Source organism: Galeopterus variegatus, unplaced genomic scaffold (genome assembly GCF_000696425.1).
Source record: "Galeopterus variegatus unplaced genomic scaffold, G_variegatus-3.0.2 Scaffold2267, whole genome shotgun sequence".
NCBI classification, from domain to species: Eukaryota; Metazoa; Chordata; class Mammalia; order Dermoptera; family Cynocephalidae; genus Galeopterus; species Galeopterus variegatus.
In genome coordinates, this window is record NW_007728378.1 from 83,695 (window position 1) to 101,322 (window position 17,628).

Here is a 17,628-nt window from a genome sequence, read left to right on the forward strand (position 1 = left end):
CCCTCTCTGCAGGAGACTACTAACAAAATCAACACACATTCTCTGTGCATGCTTTACAGTGTTGTTTTCCTCTCGCTCATTATTCCATCTCAAATACATTTGTATATGGTGTGAGGTGAAGTTCTAAATTTAGTGGTTTTTTTTTTCTTTTTGTCTTTTTTTACTGACCGGTAATGGGATCGCAACCCTCGGTGTTGCACCCGCACCGCACTCAGCCAGTGAGCGGGAACCGGTCTCTACATGGGATCCGAACCCTTGGCGGCAGCGCTGCTGCGCTCCCAAGCGGCGCACTCTCCAGTGCGCCACTGGGCCGGCCCTAGTGGATTTTTTAAGTAGATGCCAACTCGACCCAACACCATTTATTGAATAGTTTATGCATTCCTATTGATATAAATACCATTTTTACTTAAGCAAAACAAAACAAGCCTCCTCCAAGGTCTGTTCTCCCCCTCTGTTCCTGTCGACTGTTAATTACTCTTGCCCGACAGTGTGTTTTTATACAGGGTTCTTTTTCCTTCCATCTTGCATTCTTTTGATTGTTTTTGGTGACTGTAACCAAGGAGGGGAGGAGAGAGAAGGGCTACTGGAGCCTTGGGCAGCGGAGGGGGCAAGCAGACGGCTTGCCAATGAGAGCTCCTCTGTGTGGCAGGCAGAAAGGCAGAGTCTGCACGTGGGGCAAGCCTGCACAGCCCTCAGTCTCTCCGGGGCTTGTCTACAGCCCCTGCCAGGCCCCTCCCCAGCCAGGCCCTGTCCTCCCTTGAGACAAAGTCTGGCACTGGTTCCTGCCCTGTAGACATGATGTTGGCTACTGCAGCCCCTCCATTCCTCCTGACCACCCCACTGGATGGCCCTCAGTCACCCTTTTCCCAGATGAGGTCCCTGGGGTACGTCAGGTGTCCTGAGACATCAGAGGTCCTGCAGCCTCTGCCACATCTTCCCTCCTGCCCAGCTGCTTGCCTTGGGCGCTGGCTCACCTTGAACGTGAGTGAGCAAGGACCATGTTTTCTCCACAGTGCCTTCTCTGGCCTTCCACAGGTCTCTGTTTTGCTCAGCAGTGGGGTGGGGGCCGGGGGCCGGGGGGTGGGTAAAGGCACAGATGGAGCAGACCCTGAATCACTTCAGCACATGAAGACCTGACCTGCACACCCAGCCAAGCACAATAGAAAAGACATGTAACTAAACACGTATGTGCCCACAGATGGAGCTGGCTCACGTCTGACCTGATGGATCACTGGATAGCACATACTGTTCTCCGGACCCTGGGTGCAAGGCACAGACATTTAGCCACCATCTCCAGCTGTGTCCCATGGGGTCACATGCCCAGGCATCTGAACGGTCACTCTCGTATGGGCTATGCCAGTGGCTCTAAAACTTACAGTGGATGTCAGCATAACCTGGAAGGCCTGTTCAATCACAGACAATGGGCCCCACCCCAGAGTTTCTGACTTGGTCAGTCTGGTGTGGGTGGGAAGCTAAGAATTTGCATCTCCAGAAAGTTCTCAGTGATCGTGGTAGTGGTCCAGGGGCCACACTTGGAGGACCACTAATTTACTCTGTTTCATTGAAATAGTACAGCTGATGCTTAGAGAAAAGGAAACCCACTGCTCTTCCCACTGACCCAGAGCGCCCAGCAGGACAGGGCCAAGCCCACTGGTCCTGCTCATGGGTGGCCCTGTTTACCCTCTGGGGTCCTGGGGCCCCCAAGACACAGTATTGGGTTTGTTGATCCCTTGAGTCCCCCTGGCCTCTGAAGCTCTCTCAGTTGCCTCAGCTGGAGTGAAGATGTCTCCTCAGAAGATACCAGCTGTGGGGAGATGGTGACCCCACTTCTTCCGGAGGCTTCCTTGAATGATGGCAGTCTGCTTTATCAAGGCTCCTTGCCACTGCAAAAATGGCATCAGTTTCTGCTTCCTGAGCAGAGCCCAGCAGCACCCCCAGTAACAACACACATAACCAACAAGCGTAGCACAGAGTGTGGTTTGGAGGGGACTTGCAGGGCCACCTTCAGGCTACTCCACCATGTGGCTCCTTCAGTTCCCAAATGAATCAAGACCCAAAGCGATATGGTGAGCATGAAAGAGAATGGCCGACCCCAGTGCCAGGGACATGGGGACACAAGGACAAGCACTTGGAGCCATCCTCCCTCGCTCTGCATTAGGATATTCTTCTGACAAGCACAGGGACAGATCTTGTTGTTTCTGCGTTGTTATACTTATGTCACTTCTGGAAAAACTGTGGTATCTCTCAGCAATAAGGGAAAATAAACATCCCCTTATGCCTGCCCCACAGTGCAGGTTTTACTTCTAGAGAAAATAGTACTCACTTTTCCCCAAAGGCAATAACTGGGGTTGGGTATGGGTTATAATTTTATAATTTTATTAACATGAACAAACATGGTCGTCACAACAGCATGACTCAGTCTTACTACCACATATGACGACTAAGTGCTCACGTTAAACCGAGTTACAAGGACACAGTATGGGGGCAGGAAATGGAGACAATATTAAAAAACACATCAAAATAAGTAGGGCTCTCCTAAGCATAAAAGTATTTATAATCATAGACATAAAAACATTAAAATTTTCAACCCTATCTTAGTGAAATAATAGAAAAATTTCCTTTCTTCAAGATTGGAAAATGGATTAAAAAATAGCCCTTTAGAAACATTACATGAGATTCATTCAAAGACTGCAGTTGACAGGAACTGGATATCACCCTGAATCAGAATGTTTTCACAAGAGAAAAACTTCTTTTATTATCAAGGGTACAACTGCTATTCTGTACAACTCAACTGTAGAATAATTTATAATCTAAAGTGTTCATATTTACTTTTATGAACTTGGCCATAGACTGACTTTGCCTAGAGAGCCAGGTAAAACACAAATTTAAAATATTTTATCTCTGAAAGGCAAAAAATTTTTCCCCGATAGAACATACTCAAATCAAATTCCATTATGACTTTGGTTCTGGCAAACTATTTCTGGAAACATTTTTTCCCAGCAAATACAAATGGGAGCATATGATTTGTCTAAATATGGTACCAATGTCTGCACAAAATACAGATACTGCAAACATTTAACATTCTACTCATTACTTGCTAAAATATGTTCATCAGAAGGATCCTGAGCTAACGGAACACTTTAGTTCCTTATAAATGAACTATAAGTCCTATAAGGACATATAAATGTCCTATAAGGACAGCCAAAAAAACCACGAAATTATACTCTGGTTTCTCTTCAGATCGCATAAATCTTTCGCCTTTTACAAAAAAACCACGAAATTTTGTTGTTATTTATAAACTGCAAAACTCACATTAGTTTTATAAACATTTTTACTATTATGCTTTATCATGCAGGAATCATGTTTGACAGCCTTCCCAGAGATAAGAGAATTACATTATTTCTCAGTATAAGTATCAAGCTCCAGAAGTACACATTCTCCATTCATTAATAATATGTATTAATTTATTCTGAGATGTGGATTCCATAGTACGTCATGCTAGTGGAAGAGAATAGCTCACATGTTGTGCTAGTGGAAGAGAATAGCTCACCTGTTCACTTAGAGATCAGCATTCTCAAACAACGACAGAGAATGAAGGCGTTTGTCACAATGAAAAGCGCTGGGCCTTGGTGCCATGAAGACGACCAACATTTCTACGAGCAACAATTACATTCCCACGCCATACCAATATCTTTGACTGACAAACGTCCGTAAAATTATTTGATTATTTTTCTATAAATAACACTTTATCAGTAGAGTGTTAATACTTATGCTAGTGGAAGAGAATAGCTCACATGTTCACTTAGAGATCAGCATTCTCAAACAACGACAGAGAATGAAGGCGTTTGTCACAATGAAAACGCTGGGCCTTGGTGCCATGAAGACGACCAACATTTCTACGAGCAACAATTACATTCCCACGCCATACCAATATCTTTGACTGACAAACATCCGTAAAATTATTTGATTATTTTTCTATAAATAACACTTTATCAGTAGAGTGTTAATACTTGACACTGATCCTTGAAAAGGACCCATATTATTAAAACAGAGGACCTAACATGAATATCATCTGAATGTCTAAAACTACTTATAAATATAACACAATTTCCTTTTTTCATCACAGAGAAAAATACTGAGCATTGTTACAGTAGTCCCTCTAAACGTTTTCCTTGATAGTCTATGCTACTGCCGACTCAACCTGCCCCTGCCACGCTGCCTGGGGACTCAGAACACGGACTCAGAGTGCTTTCTCGGCACAGCAGTCTTGACCAACTGTCCTGCTCTGCTGACCGCTCACCCAGGGCCCTCAGAATCCCCTTACCTCAGAACAAAGCAGCTCTGTGAGGTCGGGAAGGATCGGGTTTGATGTGGGTATCAGCCAGATGGCCACTCTCCCTGTTTAGAAAAGATGAAATGCTAAAGGAGGAAAATTAGAGTGATGTTTTGTTCTCAACCAAAGGAGGCTACCCACCCCATTGGCCTCGGGTGGGAAACCACGTGACATGGGACCAGGCACATGTGACCTACTTCTCGCCAGCTCCCCTCATGCCCTTGGAGGGGGCACCCAGCACTCATGCGCTGTCATTTCAATGGCTCCTTTCCCCAACAGGGGGATGGAACAAACCGGCATGCCTGCAGGACATAGGGCTGCAGCAGCTAAGCCCCTCAAATAGGAAGGGGTGGGTGGGGGCAAAAACCTCAGGGCCCAGCATCAATCTAAATGCAGCCCTTAAGACTTGAGCTGTCGCTGCAGCTGCCAACTGTCTGCCCATGGACAGGCATCAGCACAAAGTGGGTCTTTACCCATCCACAGTGGGGTTGGTCCTGGGCTTGGCTGGTGACATGCTTGAAGGTTCTCATGGAGCCGCAGGACAAGGCTGTTCCTCACCAGGATGAGGAACTTGACATGGTACAAACTGGAAATTCTCCCCTTTCCCCATTTTTCCTTCATTGTAATCTGGAGTTTCTAGGTTTGCCCTAAAAAGCAAGCCCAGGTATAAGTTTAGAAGCAGATGAGCACGCTGCATCTTTGAAAGCGATCCTGAGGCCCAGCCATGACCTGGGTAGGTGGGGTGAAAGGAGCTGACCCAGGCTCAGGCACTTGGACAGTGAGAGGAAGCACCTTGGTCCCCCGATCAAACTGGGCACTTTTGCCACCAAGCAGGAGAAAGTTACCCTCCAGCCTGTTACCGATTTATTACCTTTATTTATCCCACCATCTTATACAGAAATCAGATACAATAATGACAAAAACACATACAAACAAGTAGTGGTAAAATACAAATGCAAAAAGGAGCTGCTGGACTGTGAAGGAAGGCTTGTCTCGTCAGGGGCGGTAGTGAAGTGGTGACAGCGAGGGCCCGCAGAGGGAGCGCATGGCTTTCTGAAGCAAACCAAGGTGCAGGGAGAGAAAATGGGAGTCCTGCAGGCCTTGCTGACTAAAGCCAGCCTGACTGTTCATTTCAGAAAAAAGGAATTAAATAACACAAGTATCAGATGTTCATTACATACAAAAAATAGAATATGTATATAAGCAAAAAACCCCCCCCTGTAATTAATCATTACTCAGCAAGACCACCATTGATTGATACGTGACATTTTGAGGTTTACCTATGCAGACTTTTGTCCAGTAAATGTGTGCTGTTATATCTTTTTAACAAAAATATGACCAAACCACCCAGGTTTGTCTTGTTTTTCTCACTTAACATCACATAATAAATATTTTTCTATGTCAATATATTTAAGTCTCTATGATAGTGATCAAATTCACCATGGTATTCCACTGCATGTGTAGGAATGTAAATAATTTGTAATGAATGAACATTCTGGGTATTTTGAATTGTTTTATTAGGGACAGTTTTAGTATGTATTGCTATGGTTTGAATGTATGTGTCCCATCAAAATTCATGTTGGAACTTAAGATCCCGGTATTCCACTGCATGTGTAGGAATGTAAATAATTTGTAATGAATGAACATTCTGGGTATTTTGAATTGTTTTATTAGGGACAGTTTTAATATGTATTGCTATGGTTTGAATGTATGTGTCCCATCAAAATTCATGTTGGAACTTAAGATCCAATGTGATAGTATGAAGAGGTGGGGCTTTTCAGAAGTGATTAGGCCATGAGGGACGACATGAACGGATTAGCACCTTATAAAAGAACTGGAGGGAACTCTGGCCCTTCTGTCCCCTCCACTATGTGAGGACACAGCGTTCAAGGTGCCATCTTGGGAGCAGAGGCCGAACCCTCACCAGACACTAAACCTGCCAGTGCCTTGATCTTGAACTTAATTGTGAATGATAAATTTATGCTGTTTATAAACTACCCAGTCTAAGGTACTTTGTGATAGCATCAGGAATGAACTAAGGCAATTACCTTTGGGTGGACCTTTTTATGACCCTCTTATTTCCTTAGAATATATATTTATAGCAATATAATTTGTGGGTCAAAAGATGCACAGGTTTGAAACTTCTGGTGCACATGACAAGCTGCTCCCAGCAGCACTCCTCTCTTTCCCACCCTGGCTCTGTCATTAGTGCCAGTCTGGAAACACTGGGAAAGAAGAAGAGAAGGATCATAACAGCCAGCATGAAGACAGCCCTTGCTGTGCTCCTGGCACCATCAACTACTTTAATCTCCACTGCAGGTCTTGGCACAGGCTCTGCTATTGGTCCTGCTATGAAGGAAAGAGCAGTGGCCGGAGTCACCCATGGCTCACTTACAGTCATGACGCTTGAGAGCAAGGGCAGCACCCAGGTCCTCAGGGACCTCCGCTCTCACACTCTGGGTGCCTGGGAGAGGAATGGATGCTGACTTTGGGTCTGGTGCGGGAAGGTCTGTGATGATCTTGACAAAGTAGTCTGGTGGGAGGTAAGGAAGTGGTGACAGCAAGGCCAAGCAACCGAGGACTCAGCTGTCAACGGGAGCAGGGAAATGGGTGGTAGCTGCAAGCAGATGTGTGGTCCAGGGTCCTGTGCTTGTGGATGGACAATGTTGTCACCTGTTACGTGCAGGTGGTAAGAAGAAAGCTGATAACATAGAAGCAGAGACAGGGAACATGGGCAGTAGCTGGATCCGGAGAGGTGAGAAGGAAAGGAAGCAAATGTACTCTGGGCCCAAAGGTGGGGGGACACTGAGGGATGGTGACACAGGCAGGAGCGAACACTGCCAGGAGACAAACCAGTGAGGCTGAGGTGAGGAACTTATGCTGCTCAGCACCGAGGGTCACTGCCAGCAGTACCAGAGCAGGGAGGGGGACACACATGGTGAGCACTATACTTCCTCCAGGAAGCGCCTTCGAGGTGGGAGAGACCACTGAGGTGAGGTGCCACACCCACATGACAGAGGGCAGGAGTTGTAATCAGCCTCTTCCACCTGACAGAGGCAGGAGTATACTGCAAAAACCATTTCTACATGGGTGGCTCACCACAGCCCCCGTCACAGCCACTGTAAATGCAAGAGCAGCTCATTGCCACAGTAGCAGCCATGGCCACTGTGCAGGCAACTTGCTGCTCACTCAACTCCATTGACATCAGGAGAGTCAACGGTGGAGCCTGGAAAAAGCGGAAGAAGTCTCTCTCCTCAAAGCCCACTCCAGAGTAATAGAAGAAGCAAGTGTTCTATCAGATGACCAGACATCCAGTGTAGAGATACTAGAAGCACAAAAAAAGAAAATATGATACCACCAAAAGAATATAGTAATTCTCAAATACCAGACCCCACAGAGCAGGAAACCCTTGAAATGACTGAAAAAGAATTCCGAGCAAGAATCTTAAGGAAACTCAGTGAGACACGAGAAGACTCAGACAATACAATGAATTGAGAAAATCTATCCAGGATATGAAGAAGGAATTTAACAAAGAGTAGTACTTTAAAAAAGAATGTAGCAGAACTCCTGGAACTGAAGGATTCCTTCAGTGAAATAAAAAACACAACTGAGAGCTAAGCAACATGTTGGAGCAAGCAGAAAGAGAATTTCTGATCTTGAAGATGGTTTTTTGAAATAACCCAGACAGATAAAACAAAGGAAATAAGACATAATAATCATAAATATATATTCATACAACACTGGAGCACCCAGATACATAAAGCAAATACTATTAGGCCTAAAGAAAGAGATAGATCCCAATACGATAATATTTGGAGACCTGAACACCCCTCTCTCAGCACTGGAAAGAGCATATACACAACAAATCAATAGAGAAACATGTGATTTAAACTACACTTTAGACAAACTGGACCTGGCCGATATCTACAGAACATTTCCTCCAACAACACATATGAGAAGAATATACATTCTTTGCATCAGTACATGGAACATTCTCAAGGACAGAACACATGTTATACTACAAATCAAGTCTCAACAAATTTTTAAAAATTGAAATCATTTCAAGTAACTTTTCAGACCACAATAGATTAAAACTAGAAATCAATAACAAGAAAAACTTCGGCAACTATATAAAAACATGGAAATTAAATAACATGTTCCTGAACGACATATGGGCCCAAGAAGAAATTAAAAAAGAAATGAAAAAATTTCTTGAAACTAATGAAAATAGAGACACATCATACCAAAACCTGTGGGATACTGAAAAAGCACTATTAAGAGAGAAGTTTACTGCAATAAATGATTACATCAAAAGAATAGAAAGATCGCAAATAAACAGCTTAATGCTACACCTCAAAGAACTAGAAAAACAAGAACAATCCATTCCAAAATTAGTAGATGGAAAAAAAATAATTAAGATCAGAGCAGAACTAAATGAAATAGAAACCACAAAAATAATACAAAAGATCAATGAGACAAAAGTTGGTTTTTTGAGAAGATAAACAAAATAAACAATTAGCTAGATTAACTAAAAAAAAGAGAGAAGACCCAAATAACAAAAATTGTAAATGAAAAAGGAGACATTACAACTGATACCACAGAAATACAAAGAATCATTAGAGATTATTATAAACAACTGTATGCTGACAAATTTGAAAACCTGGTGGAAATAGATAAATTTTTGGATACATACATACTACCAAGACTGAACCAAGAGGAAATAGAAAAACAAGAACAGACCAATAACAAGCAATGAAATTGAAGCAGTAATCATCAGTCTCCCAACAAAGAAAAGCCCCAGAATTGGATGGCTTTACTGCAGAATTCTACCAAACATTTAAAGAGGAATTAATACCAATTCTCCTCAAACTATTTTGAAAATTGAAACAGAGGCCATTCTCCCAAACTCTCTATGAGGCCAGCATCACCCTGATACCAAAACCAGAAAAAGATACAATGGAAAAAGAACAGGCCAATATCTCTGATAAACATGATGCAAAAATCCTCAACAAAATATTAGCAATCAGAATACAGTAAAAGATAAAAAAAATTATACACCCTGATCAAGTGGGATTCATGCCAGGGAGGAAAGGATGATTCAACATAAGCAAGTCAATAAATGTGATACACCACATCAACAAAATCAAGGACAAAAACTATATGACTATCTTAATAGATGCAGAAAAAGCATTTGATAAAATTCAACATCCCTTCATGATAAAGACTCTCAGCAAATTAGGTATAGAAGGAAAGTATCTCAAAAGAACAAAAGCCATATATGATAAACCCACTACCAATATTATCCAGAATGGGAAAAAGCTGCAAGCTTTTCCCTTAAGAACAGGAAAGACAAAGATGCCCACTCCCACCACTCCTATTTAACATAGTATTGGAAGTACTAGCTAGAGCAATCAGGCAAGAGAAAGAAATAAAAGTAATCTGGATTGCAAAAGACAAAGTCAAACAATCCCTGTTTGCAGATGACATGATCCTATATACAGAATAAATCTGAAGACTCTACCAAAAAACTTTTAGAGCTGATAAAAAATTTCAGTAAAGTTGCAGGATATAAAAATCAACACACAAAAAATCATTAGTGTTTCTATACTCCAATAATGAACTAGCAGAAAAGGAAAGCAAGAAAGCAAGCTCATTTACAATAGTCACCAACCTGCCCCCCCCCAAAAAAAAACCCCACCTAGGAATCAATTTAACCAAGGAATGAAAGATCTCTATAATAAGAACTACAAATCATTGCTGAAAGAAATTAAAGAGGTCACAAAAATATGGAAAGACATTCCATGCTCTTGGATCAGCAGACTAATCATTGTGAAAATGTCCATTCAACCCACAGTGATCTACAGAATCAATGTAATTCCCATCAAAATACCAATGACATTATTCAGAGAAAAAAGAAAAAACAATTGACATTCATATGGAGCAACAAAAGACCCCAAATAGCCAAAGCAATCCTGAGCAAAAACAATAAAGCCAGAGGCATTACACTACCTGACTTCAAATTATACTACAAAGCTATAGTAACAAAAACAGCATGATAACTGGCATAAGAACAGAAAAACAGACCAATGGAACAGCAAAGGAAACAATCAATAGAGTGAAAAGACAACCTATGTAAAGGGAGAAAATATCTGCAAACTATACATCTGACAAGGGATTAATATCCAGAATATACAAAGAACTCAACAGCAAAAAACAAGTAACCCAATTAAAAAATGGGCAAAGGAGCTGAATAGGCATTTTGCAAAGGAAAATATATAAATGGACAGCAGACACATGAAAAAATACTCAATATCACTAATCAGGAAAACGCAAATCAAAACTGTGTTGAGATATCATCTCATGCCAGTTAGACTGGCCATTACCAAAAAGACAGAGAATAACAAATGCTGGTGAGGATGCGGAGAAAGGGGAACCCTCCTACACAGTTGGTGGGACTGTATATTGGTGCAGCCATTACGGAAAACAGTATGGAGGTTTCTCAGACAACTACAGATAAGAATGTCATACAATCCGGCAATTCCACTGTGGGGTGTATACCCAAAGGAATGGAAATCATCATGTCAAAGGGATACCTGCACTCCTGTGTTTATCACAGCTCTATTTACAATAGCCAGGATGTGGGACCAACCTAACTGTCCATGGACAGATGACTGGATAAAGAAAATGTGGTATATATACACAGTGGAATTCTACTCTGCCATAAAAAAGAATGAAATTCTGCCATTTGCAGCAACAAGGATGGACTTAGAGAAAATTATGTTAAATGAAATAAGTCAGGCACAGGAAGAGAAATACCACACGTTCTTACTCATAAGTGGGAGCTAAAAAACAAATATAGAAAGAAAGATATAACAATCACAATAATTCATTGAACTTTCAAAAGGAGAGACCAGAACTGAGGCCACCAGAGGTGGAAAATGGGGGAGGGTTAGTGAGAAATTGGCAAGGGACCACTAAAAATTATTACATGTGTAATGATAAATACAGAAATTAACCTGATTTGAGAATCATGTATTGCACACAGGTATTTGATATTAAATGCTGTACTCCACAGAAAGGTACAATCAATTATGTTTCAATAAAAAATAAATAAAAATAAAAAGTAAGGATATTCTGACACATGCTACAACGTGGATAAACCTTGAGGACTTTATGCTAAGTGAAATAAGCCAGTCACAAAAATACAAATACTATCTGACTCCACTTACATGAGGAATATGGAGTGGTCAGACTCATAGAGACAGAAGAATGGTAGTTGCCAGAGGCTGGGGGAGGCAGAAATAGGGAGTTGTCATTTAATGGGGACAGAGTTTCAGTTCTGCAACATGAAAAACTTCTAGATATGGATGATGGTAATGGTTATACAACAGTGTGAATGTACGTGATGCCACTGAACTGTATGCCCAAGAACAGTTAAGATGGTAAACTCCATGTTATATATATTTCACCACAGTTAAAAATAAAAATAGTTTTTAAGAAGGATTTGTTGGCAGGGCAGGGCATGAAGTCTTGTTTGAGCCTTACAAGTCCACAGTTCAGTTCTTGCACAGCCTCAGGGCCTCAGTTGACTGTGAAGCAAGGAGTCCTGATGGAATAAGAACCGCCTTCCGTGTCCTTCCCAGATCCAAACTCAAAAGGACAGCTTTTGTTTTTCTCTGTGTTATTTTAAAGTTTTTACTTTTTAAACCTTTTTTCTTCTTAACCTCATATGCAGAGCGTGGAACGCTGGGTTAATCGTATCTCCTCTGTGGCACATCAGCCTCATTGCTTCCTGTAAGGCCACTCTGTGTGATATTTACTTACACTTTCTTATTCTCTTACTCTATTACCACCAGCTGCCATCACTGCCTCATGGGAACTATTCCGAAATAGTTAACATGTGACTTTATTACTCTATGCTCTCGTGTATTTGGTTCTCTTTGTACGTGTTTTTACTAGTCACTAATGTTTCTTAGATCTCTAACTCAGCACTCTGCTTTTAAGAGCCAATCAGGCTTTGCTGTGTCCACCTTAACCACAGCTTCCAGCTGCCCCACAATGTGCTTCCACCACGATGCTGGGATCGCCCCCATTCCTTCATTCACAGAGTATGACACTGCGCCTGCTGATTCCCACAGGATTCCTATATATATGCACAGAGATCAGGATAGAATGCTGGTCACATGCTTCACTGACTCCTCAGTCCCCATCTCCAGAGTGTGCACCATCTTCACTCCCCTGGCTTGGCAGCATGTCTACATGTTCCCGCTAACACTTGGCACAAATGCAGATTGCTGGTTTCTGCCAGTCTCGTCAGTATGAGGTGGTATGACATTGCTTCATTTTGAATCTCTCTGAATAGGACTAAGTCTGAATATCTCTTCATCAGACTTTTGTATTTCCTCTTCTGTAGATTGTTGTTCTAATAGTTTGCCCATTTTTTCTATAAAAGTTATAGTGTATATTAGTTTCCTATTGCTGATGTTACAAATTACCACAAGTTCAGTGGCTTAAAGCAACACAAATTTATGTAACAGTTCTGAAAGTTAGAAGCCTGGAACAGGTCTCTCTGGACTAAAATCAAGGTATCTGCAGGACCGTGTTCCTTGTGAAGGCTGTGGGAGAATCTTTTTCCTCGTCGTCTCCAGATCCAGAGGAGGCCACATTCCTTGTTTCGTGGCCTCTTCTTCCACCTTCAAAGCCAGCAGCTTAACATCTTTAAATCTCTCTCTGATTCTGACCTTCTGCTTCCTTCCACGTTAAAAGCAGGTTTGGGATTACAAAGGGGCCACCTGGATAATCCAGAATAATCTCTTCATCCAGAGGCCAAGCTGATTAGCACCTTAATGCAATCTGAATCCCTCTGGTCATGGAAAGAAATTTAGTCACAGGTTTCAGGGATTAGAACATGGATGTTTTTGGGGAAGCTGTTACTCTGCCTGCTACAGTGTATTTTCTGGCTTATTTACAGGAGTTCTATGTGTGTTCTAGATGTTGATGACTTATTGGTTTCAGTCTTCATATGTATCTTCTTTCTTTCATTTTTCAACTTTATCCACAGAATCCTTTGAAATCTTTAATTTGGTATAATCTAATTTATTAAATTTTATTTTATAATTTTTGCTTTTTGAAATTTTATTTAAGAACTTTTTTTCTGCCCCGGGTAGTAAAGGTATTTTCCTTCATTTTTTTCTATTAACTTTATGGTTTTTACCTTTCACATTTAGGTCTTTAAACTATCTGAAGTTTACTCTGTGTCTGATTTTATGCAAATAGCACATTGTTTTTATAACTATGACTTTGTAGTATTTTACCCTCTGGAAAGTCAGGCCTAAGTCCTAGCTTTGCTCTTCTTCAATGTTGACTCATCTTTCCTTGAATCTTTAGTAACCTTCAGACTTACATGTGAATTTTAAACGTTTATTGACTTCTTCAAAACCCACCTGGAACTTTGATTTGAAATCACTGTACTTATGAACTGAATGAGGAGAACTGACACATTCACATTATTAGCTCATTCTGAACAAAGCATGACATCACCCTTTCATTCACATCAGCTTCTGAGTCCTTTATAGAGTATTAAGTTTTGCCATAGAGTTCTTGTGCATTCTCACATAGGTTAACTGCTAGATACTTTATAGGTTTTGACACCATGACAAATAGAATGGTATTTTTTAAATTATATTTTGTTTGGTTATTGCATAACCATACATTTTTATATGCTGATCTTGTATCCTGAAAACCTGCTAAATTATTTTATTTGTTCTAACAGGTTTTGATTCTCTTGGCTTTTCTAGAATAAATCATCACATCCTCTGCAAATATCAACAGTTTTATTTCTTCCCTTCAAGTCCTTACTGTCTCATTTCTTTAACTTTCCTTGAACACAGAGAAAAAGCTCCAGTATTACATAAAGCAGAAGTAGTGGGAACAGTCATCCTTGCCTCATTCCTAATCTTGAAGTGAGTGCATCCGACATTCTCTGTTAAGTATAATGTTTGTTGTGGCAGGGTTTTGTGTATGACCTTTACCAAGTTTAGGAATATCTCTTCTATTGCTGGTTTGTTAAGATCTCTTGCCATTAATAGGTACATAAACTTCATCAAGTATTCTGCATTAACTCAGGTGTCCTGGGTTATGGATTTAAGTATAAGGATGAGTGGCTCTGATCCACAGTGCCTCCCATCCCTGGGATGCCCCCCCATGGGGGGGCATGGAGAGGCCACTACTGCTGCTAGTGCCCCCAAGACCCTCTGCAAGGCCACTGCCACTGCCGGACCTCTAAGCTGCCGCTACTGAGGAAGCTGAGGACTGAGTTCATGCCATCTACCAAGAGCTCCTGGAATCTTTCCCAATTACCTAGCATGGACCTGTGTGTGAGGGGTCTGGGGACCCAGTCTGTACAATGGGTTTGGAGGGTCCTGAGCCCTAGCTCTGACAATATAAATGGAAACTTAGTATAACTAAAGTAATAACTAAAATAATGAAACATTTTGGCTTTAGTTAGGATTTGCCTTAATTTACAACAATACTTTCATTTTCCTTCTCAGTGGCATCTGCAGCTATTTCTTCTTATCTTTTGTTCCACCGATTGTCACCAGTGTCACTCCTCCATTTTCTTGAATTAGTCTTGAGTCCTAACTATTGATTCTTTAAAACCAAAACAAAAAACCAGCTTTTGGCTTTGCTAATTTTCTCTGTGTCTTATATTTCCATCATTATGTCCTGCCTCGTTGGTTCCTTGGGTTTGCTCTCTTGCTCTTTTTTCAACTTCTCGGGCTGGTTTATCTCAACATTTTCAACCTTTCATGTTTCTTAACACATATATCTACAGTGGTGACAAATGTCCTCTATACACTGCTGTGGCTGTTTCGCATCACTTTAGACATTACTGCTTCATGATCATTCAGCTCCCAAACTCCTTAATTTCCCTTACGATTTTATTGCAATACGAGAGTTTTTTATATAAAATATTATAAGCTATTCTTTACTATTAGTTTCCGATGTAACTCCTATGGGTGGAGAACATATATTTTATTACAGATAGACTTTACTGAGACCTATACACATTTCAGTTTTATAAATGTTCTCTGTATGCTTGAAAATTTCAAAATATACCTAATAGCTCAAACTTATTTATTATATTGTTTAAGACATTAACACTCCAGCTTATTTTCTGTCGGCCTATTTCTTTTTTTTTTTTTTCTTTTTGTCTTTTTTCATGTCCGGCAATGGATCGCAACCCTCAGTGTCGTGCCCGTACCGGACCGGGACCGGCAACGGGATCGCAACCCTCGGCGTCGTGCCCACACCTCACTCAGCCAGTGAGCGGGAACCGGTCTGTTTGTGGGATCCAAACCCTCGGCGGGAGCGTGCCCGCACCTCACTCAGCCAGTGAGCGGGAACCAGTCTGTTTGTGGGATCCAAACCCTCGGCGGGAGCGCCGCCGCGCTCCCAAGCGGTGCACTGTAGCAGTGCGCCACTGGGCCGGCCCTGTCGGCCTATTTCTTGAAGTGGTATATGACAATCTCCCAATACAACTATTCATTCACCCAACTTTCCTTGCAGTTATATCAACAGAAGTTGAGGGCAACGGCCCAAACCACAGGTTCTGATGTCTGCAGGGGGACATCAGGGCACCACAAAAGCGCCCTCACTCCTAATGTTGCCCCTGTACCCAGGCTTTCACCGCCCACTCTTTCTAAATGCTTCAAGATGACGTTCAACCCCCAGCACGTCTTTGTTCTTCATTCCTGAAACCTGGGCTTCCCTCTTGCTTGACGCTGGGGAGGAGCCAGAAGCTTGTGCTAGGTGACCACCTCACAGAACTGGACCCGGGGTGTCCATCCACAACCAGCCCATAGCTACCGAAAACAGGAATCCCCAGTTTTCCCAGAGTCGTGTATAGGAGGACCTTCAGGGCACACTGTAGACTGAAACAGGGTAATATACAGTATTGTACCACTTCTAACACATTCCATTTTTGGGGTGAGTTTGGCTTTGTAATATATATTATTGATAAACAAACAAGCAAGCAAACAAAAGACAATTTGCAGTAACTCACCTTCCCCCATAAGCAGGCTCTAAGGGTCAGAGCTGTTTCATAGACAGCAGACGTTCAGACTTACTGCAACTCAGAGCATCGTAGCCAGAGCTGGTGGTTTGTAGAGGATTGACTTTTGCTGTGGAGCCCACCTACCTAAAAACACAAGAACAGAGGACAAAGCTTCAGCAGGACTTCTTCTAGCATTCAGCAGAGCAGTGAACATTTCTTCAGCATTCGAGTATAAGGCACCATCTGGGATGTGGAGATGTGACTGCTAGCAAGAGCTAGTCCAGGGAACTCCACCCTAAATACCCCAAGGGCGGCAACTCTACATACAGGCAGGTTCCTACTGCACAAATGAGAAATATAAATGAGATTTTTTAGTAAAATTGTGTAAAATTCCTACTTATAATATTTAACATATTTATTGTATACATAATGATTCTTAAAACATTTATTAAGTTATGTATCAATTTAAATACATTGTCGTTTTTCTACTTTCAGGGCTAGTAATTTCATTCAGCCTCTTCAACTTCAGCACGCAATTCTGTCCCAGTAGAGCTGCCTCCTGCACCATCTAATGTTTTTCCAGAGTACATCATTTTCATCTTGGTCTAAATTTTTAACTTTTTACTTATTGAATTCATGCTTGGTGGCAACTTGATCCCCAGTCACAAGCACCCATTTTCATAACATTATCCTCTTTGCTGTATTTTTTAATCTATTCTGTAGGTGCATATTTATGACTTCCACAAATTACTGTTATGAACATCTTAAATGGCTCTTTTACAATAGCCCCCAACATTTGGAATTGTGAAATCACTGCACCAAAAATAATTAGAAACCTGTGTTAAATGTTTTTGCCTTTCTCTGTCAATCTGGCAACTACCTTAGGCAATAAACATACTGACTGGGGTTGTTTCAAGCTAATATGCCTTATCCATACGATACTCTGAGGTTCAAAGTAAAGCAAATGAGAAATTACCGAATGTAAGGAAATTCCACGAGAGAAAATGTGGGGTAAAAACCTCCTGCTTCCATGTGAGCACATGGGTGGAAAGATAGTCATGCAGTGAAAAAAAAAAAAAAGTCATGCAGTAAAAGGGTCAAATGTTACTGCCTGGAGGGTCATAGAGACTCAGCAGTTGAGTTAGCCTTGAAGTCAGTGCATGGGAATATCTTGGGAACCACTAAAATATATGTTTTAAAAGAATGAATTTTATGGTATGTGAATTATATCTCTCTTAAA

General features: G+C 41.5%; 1 protein-coding gene across 3 annotated transcripts in view; it reads right to left on the reverse strand.

Annotated features, from left to right (window-relative positions):
• Positions 1–16,493, reverse strand: part of PCBP3 (poly(rC) binding protein 3) — a 96,876-nt gene extending 80,383 nt beyond the window's left edge. For all 3 annotated transcript variants that reach the window (XM_008581108.1, XM_008581107.1, XM_008581106.1), the window contains exon 1: positions 16,398–16,493. In XM_008581108.1, the coding sequence (XP_008579330.1) occupies positions 16,398–16,407 (10 nt within the window). In that variant the 5' untranslated portion in view covers positions 16,408–16,493. The remainder of the gene's footprint in view (positions 1–16,397) is intronic.
• Between the last annotated feature and the right edge of the window lie 1,135 nt (positions 16,494–17,628).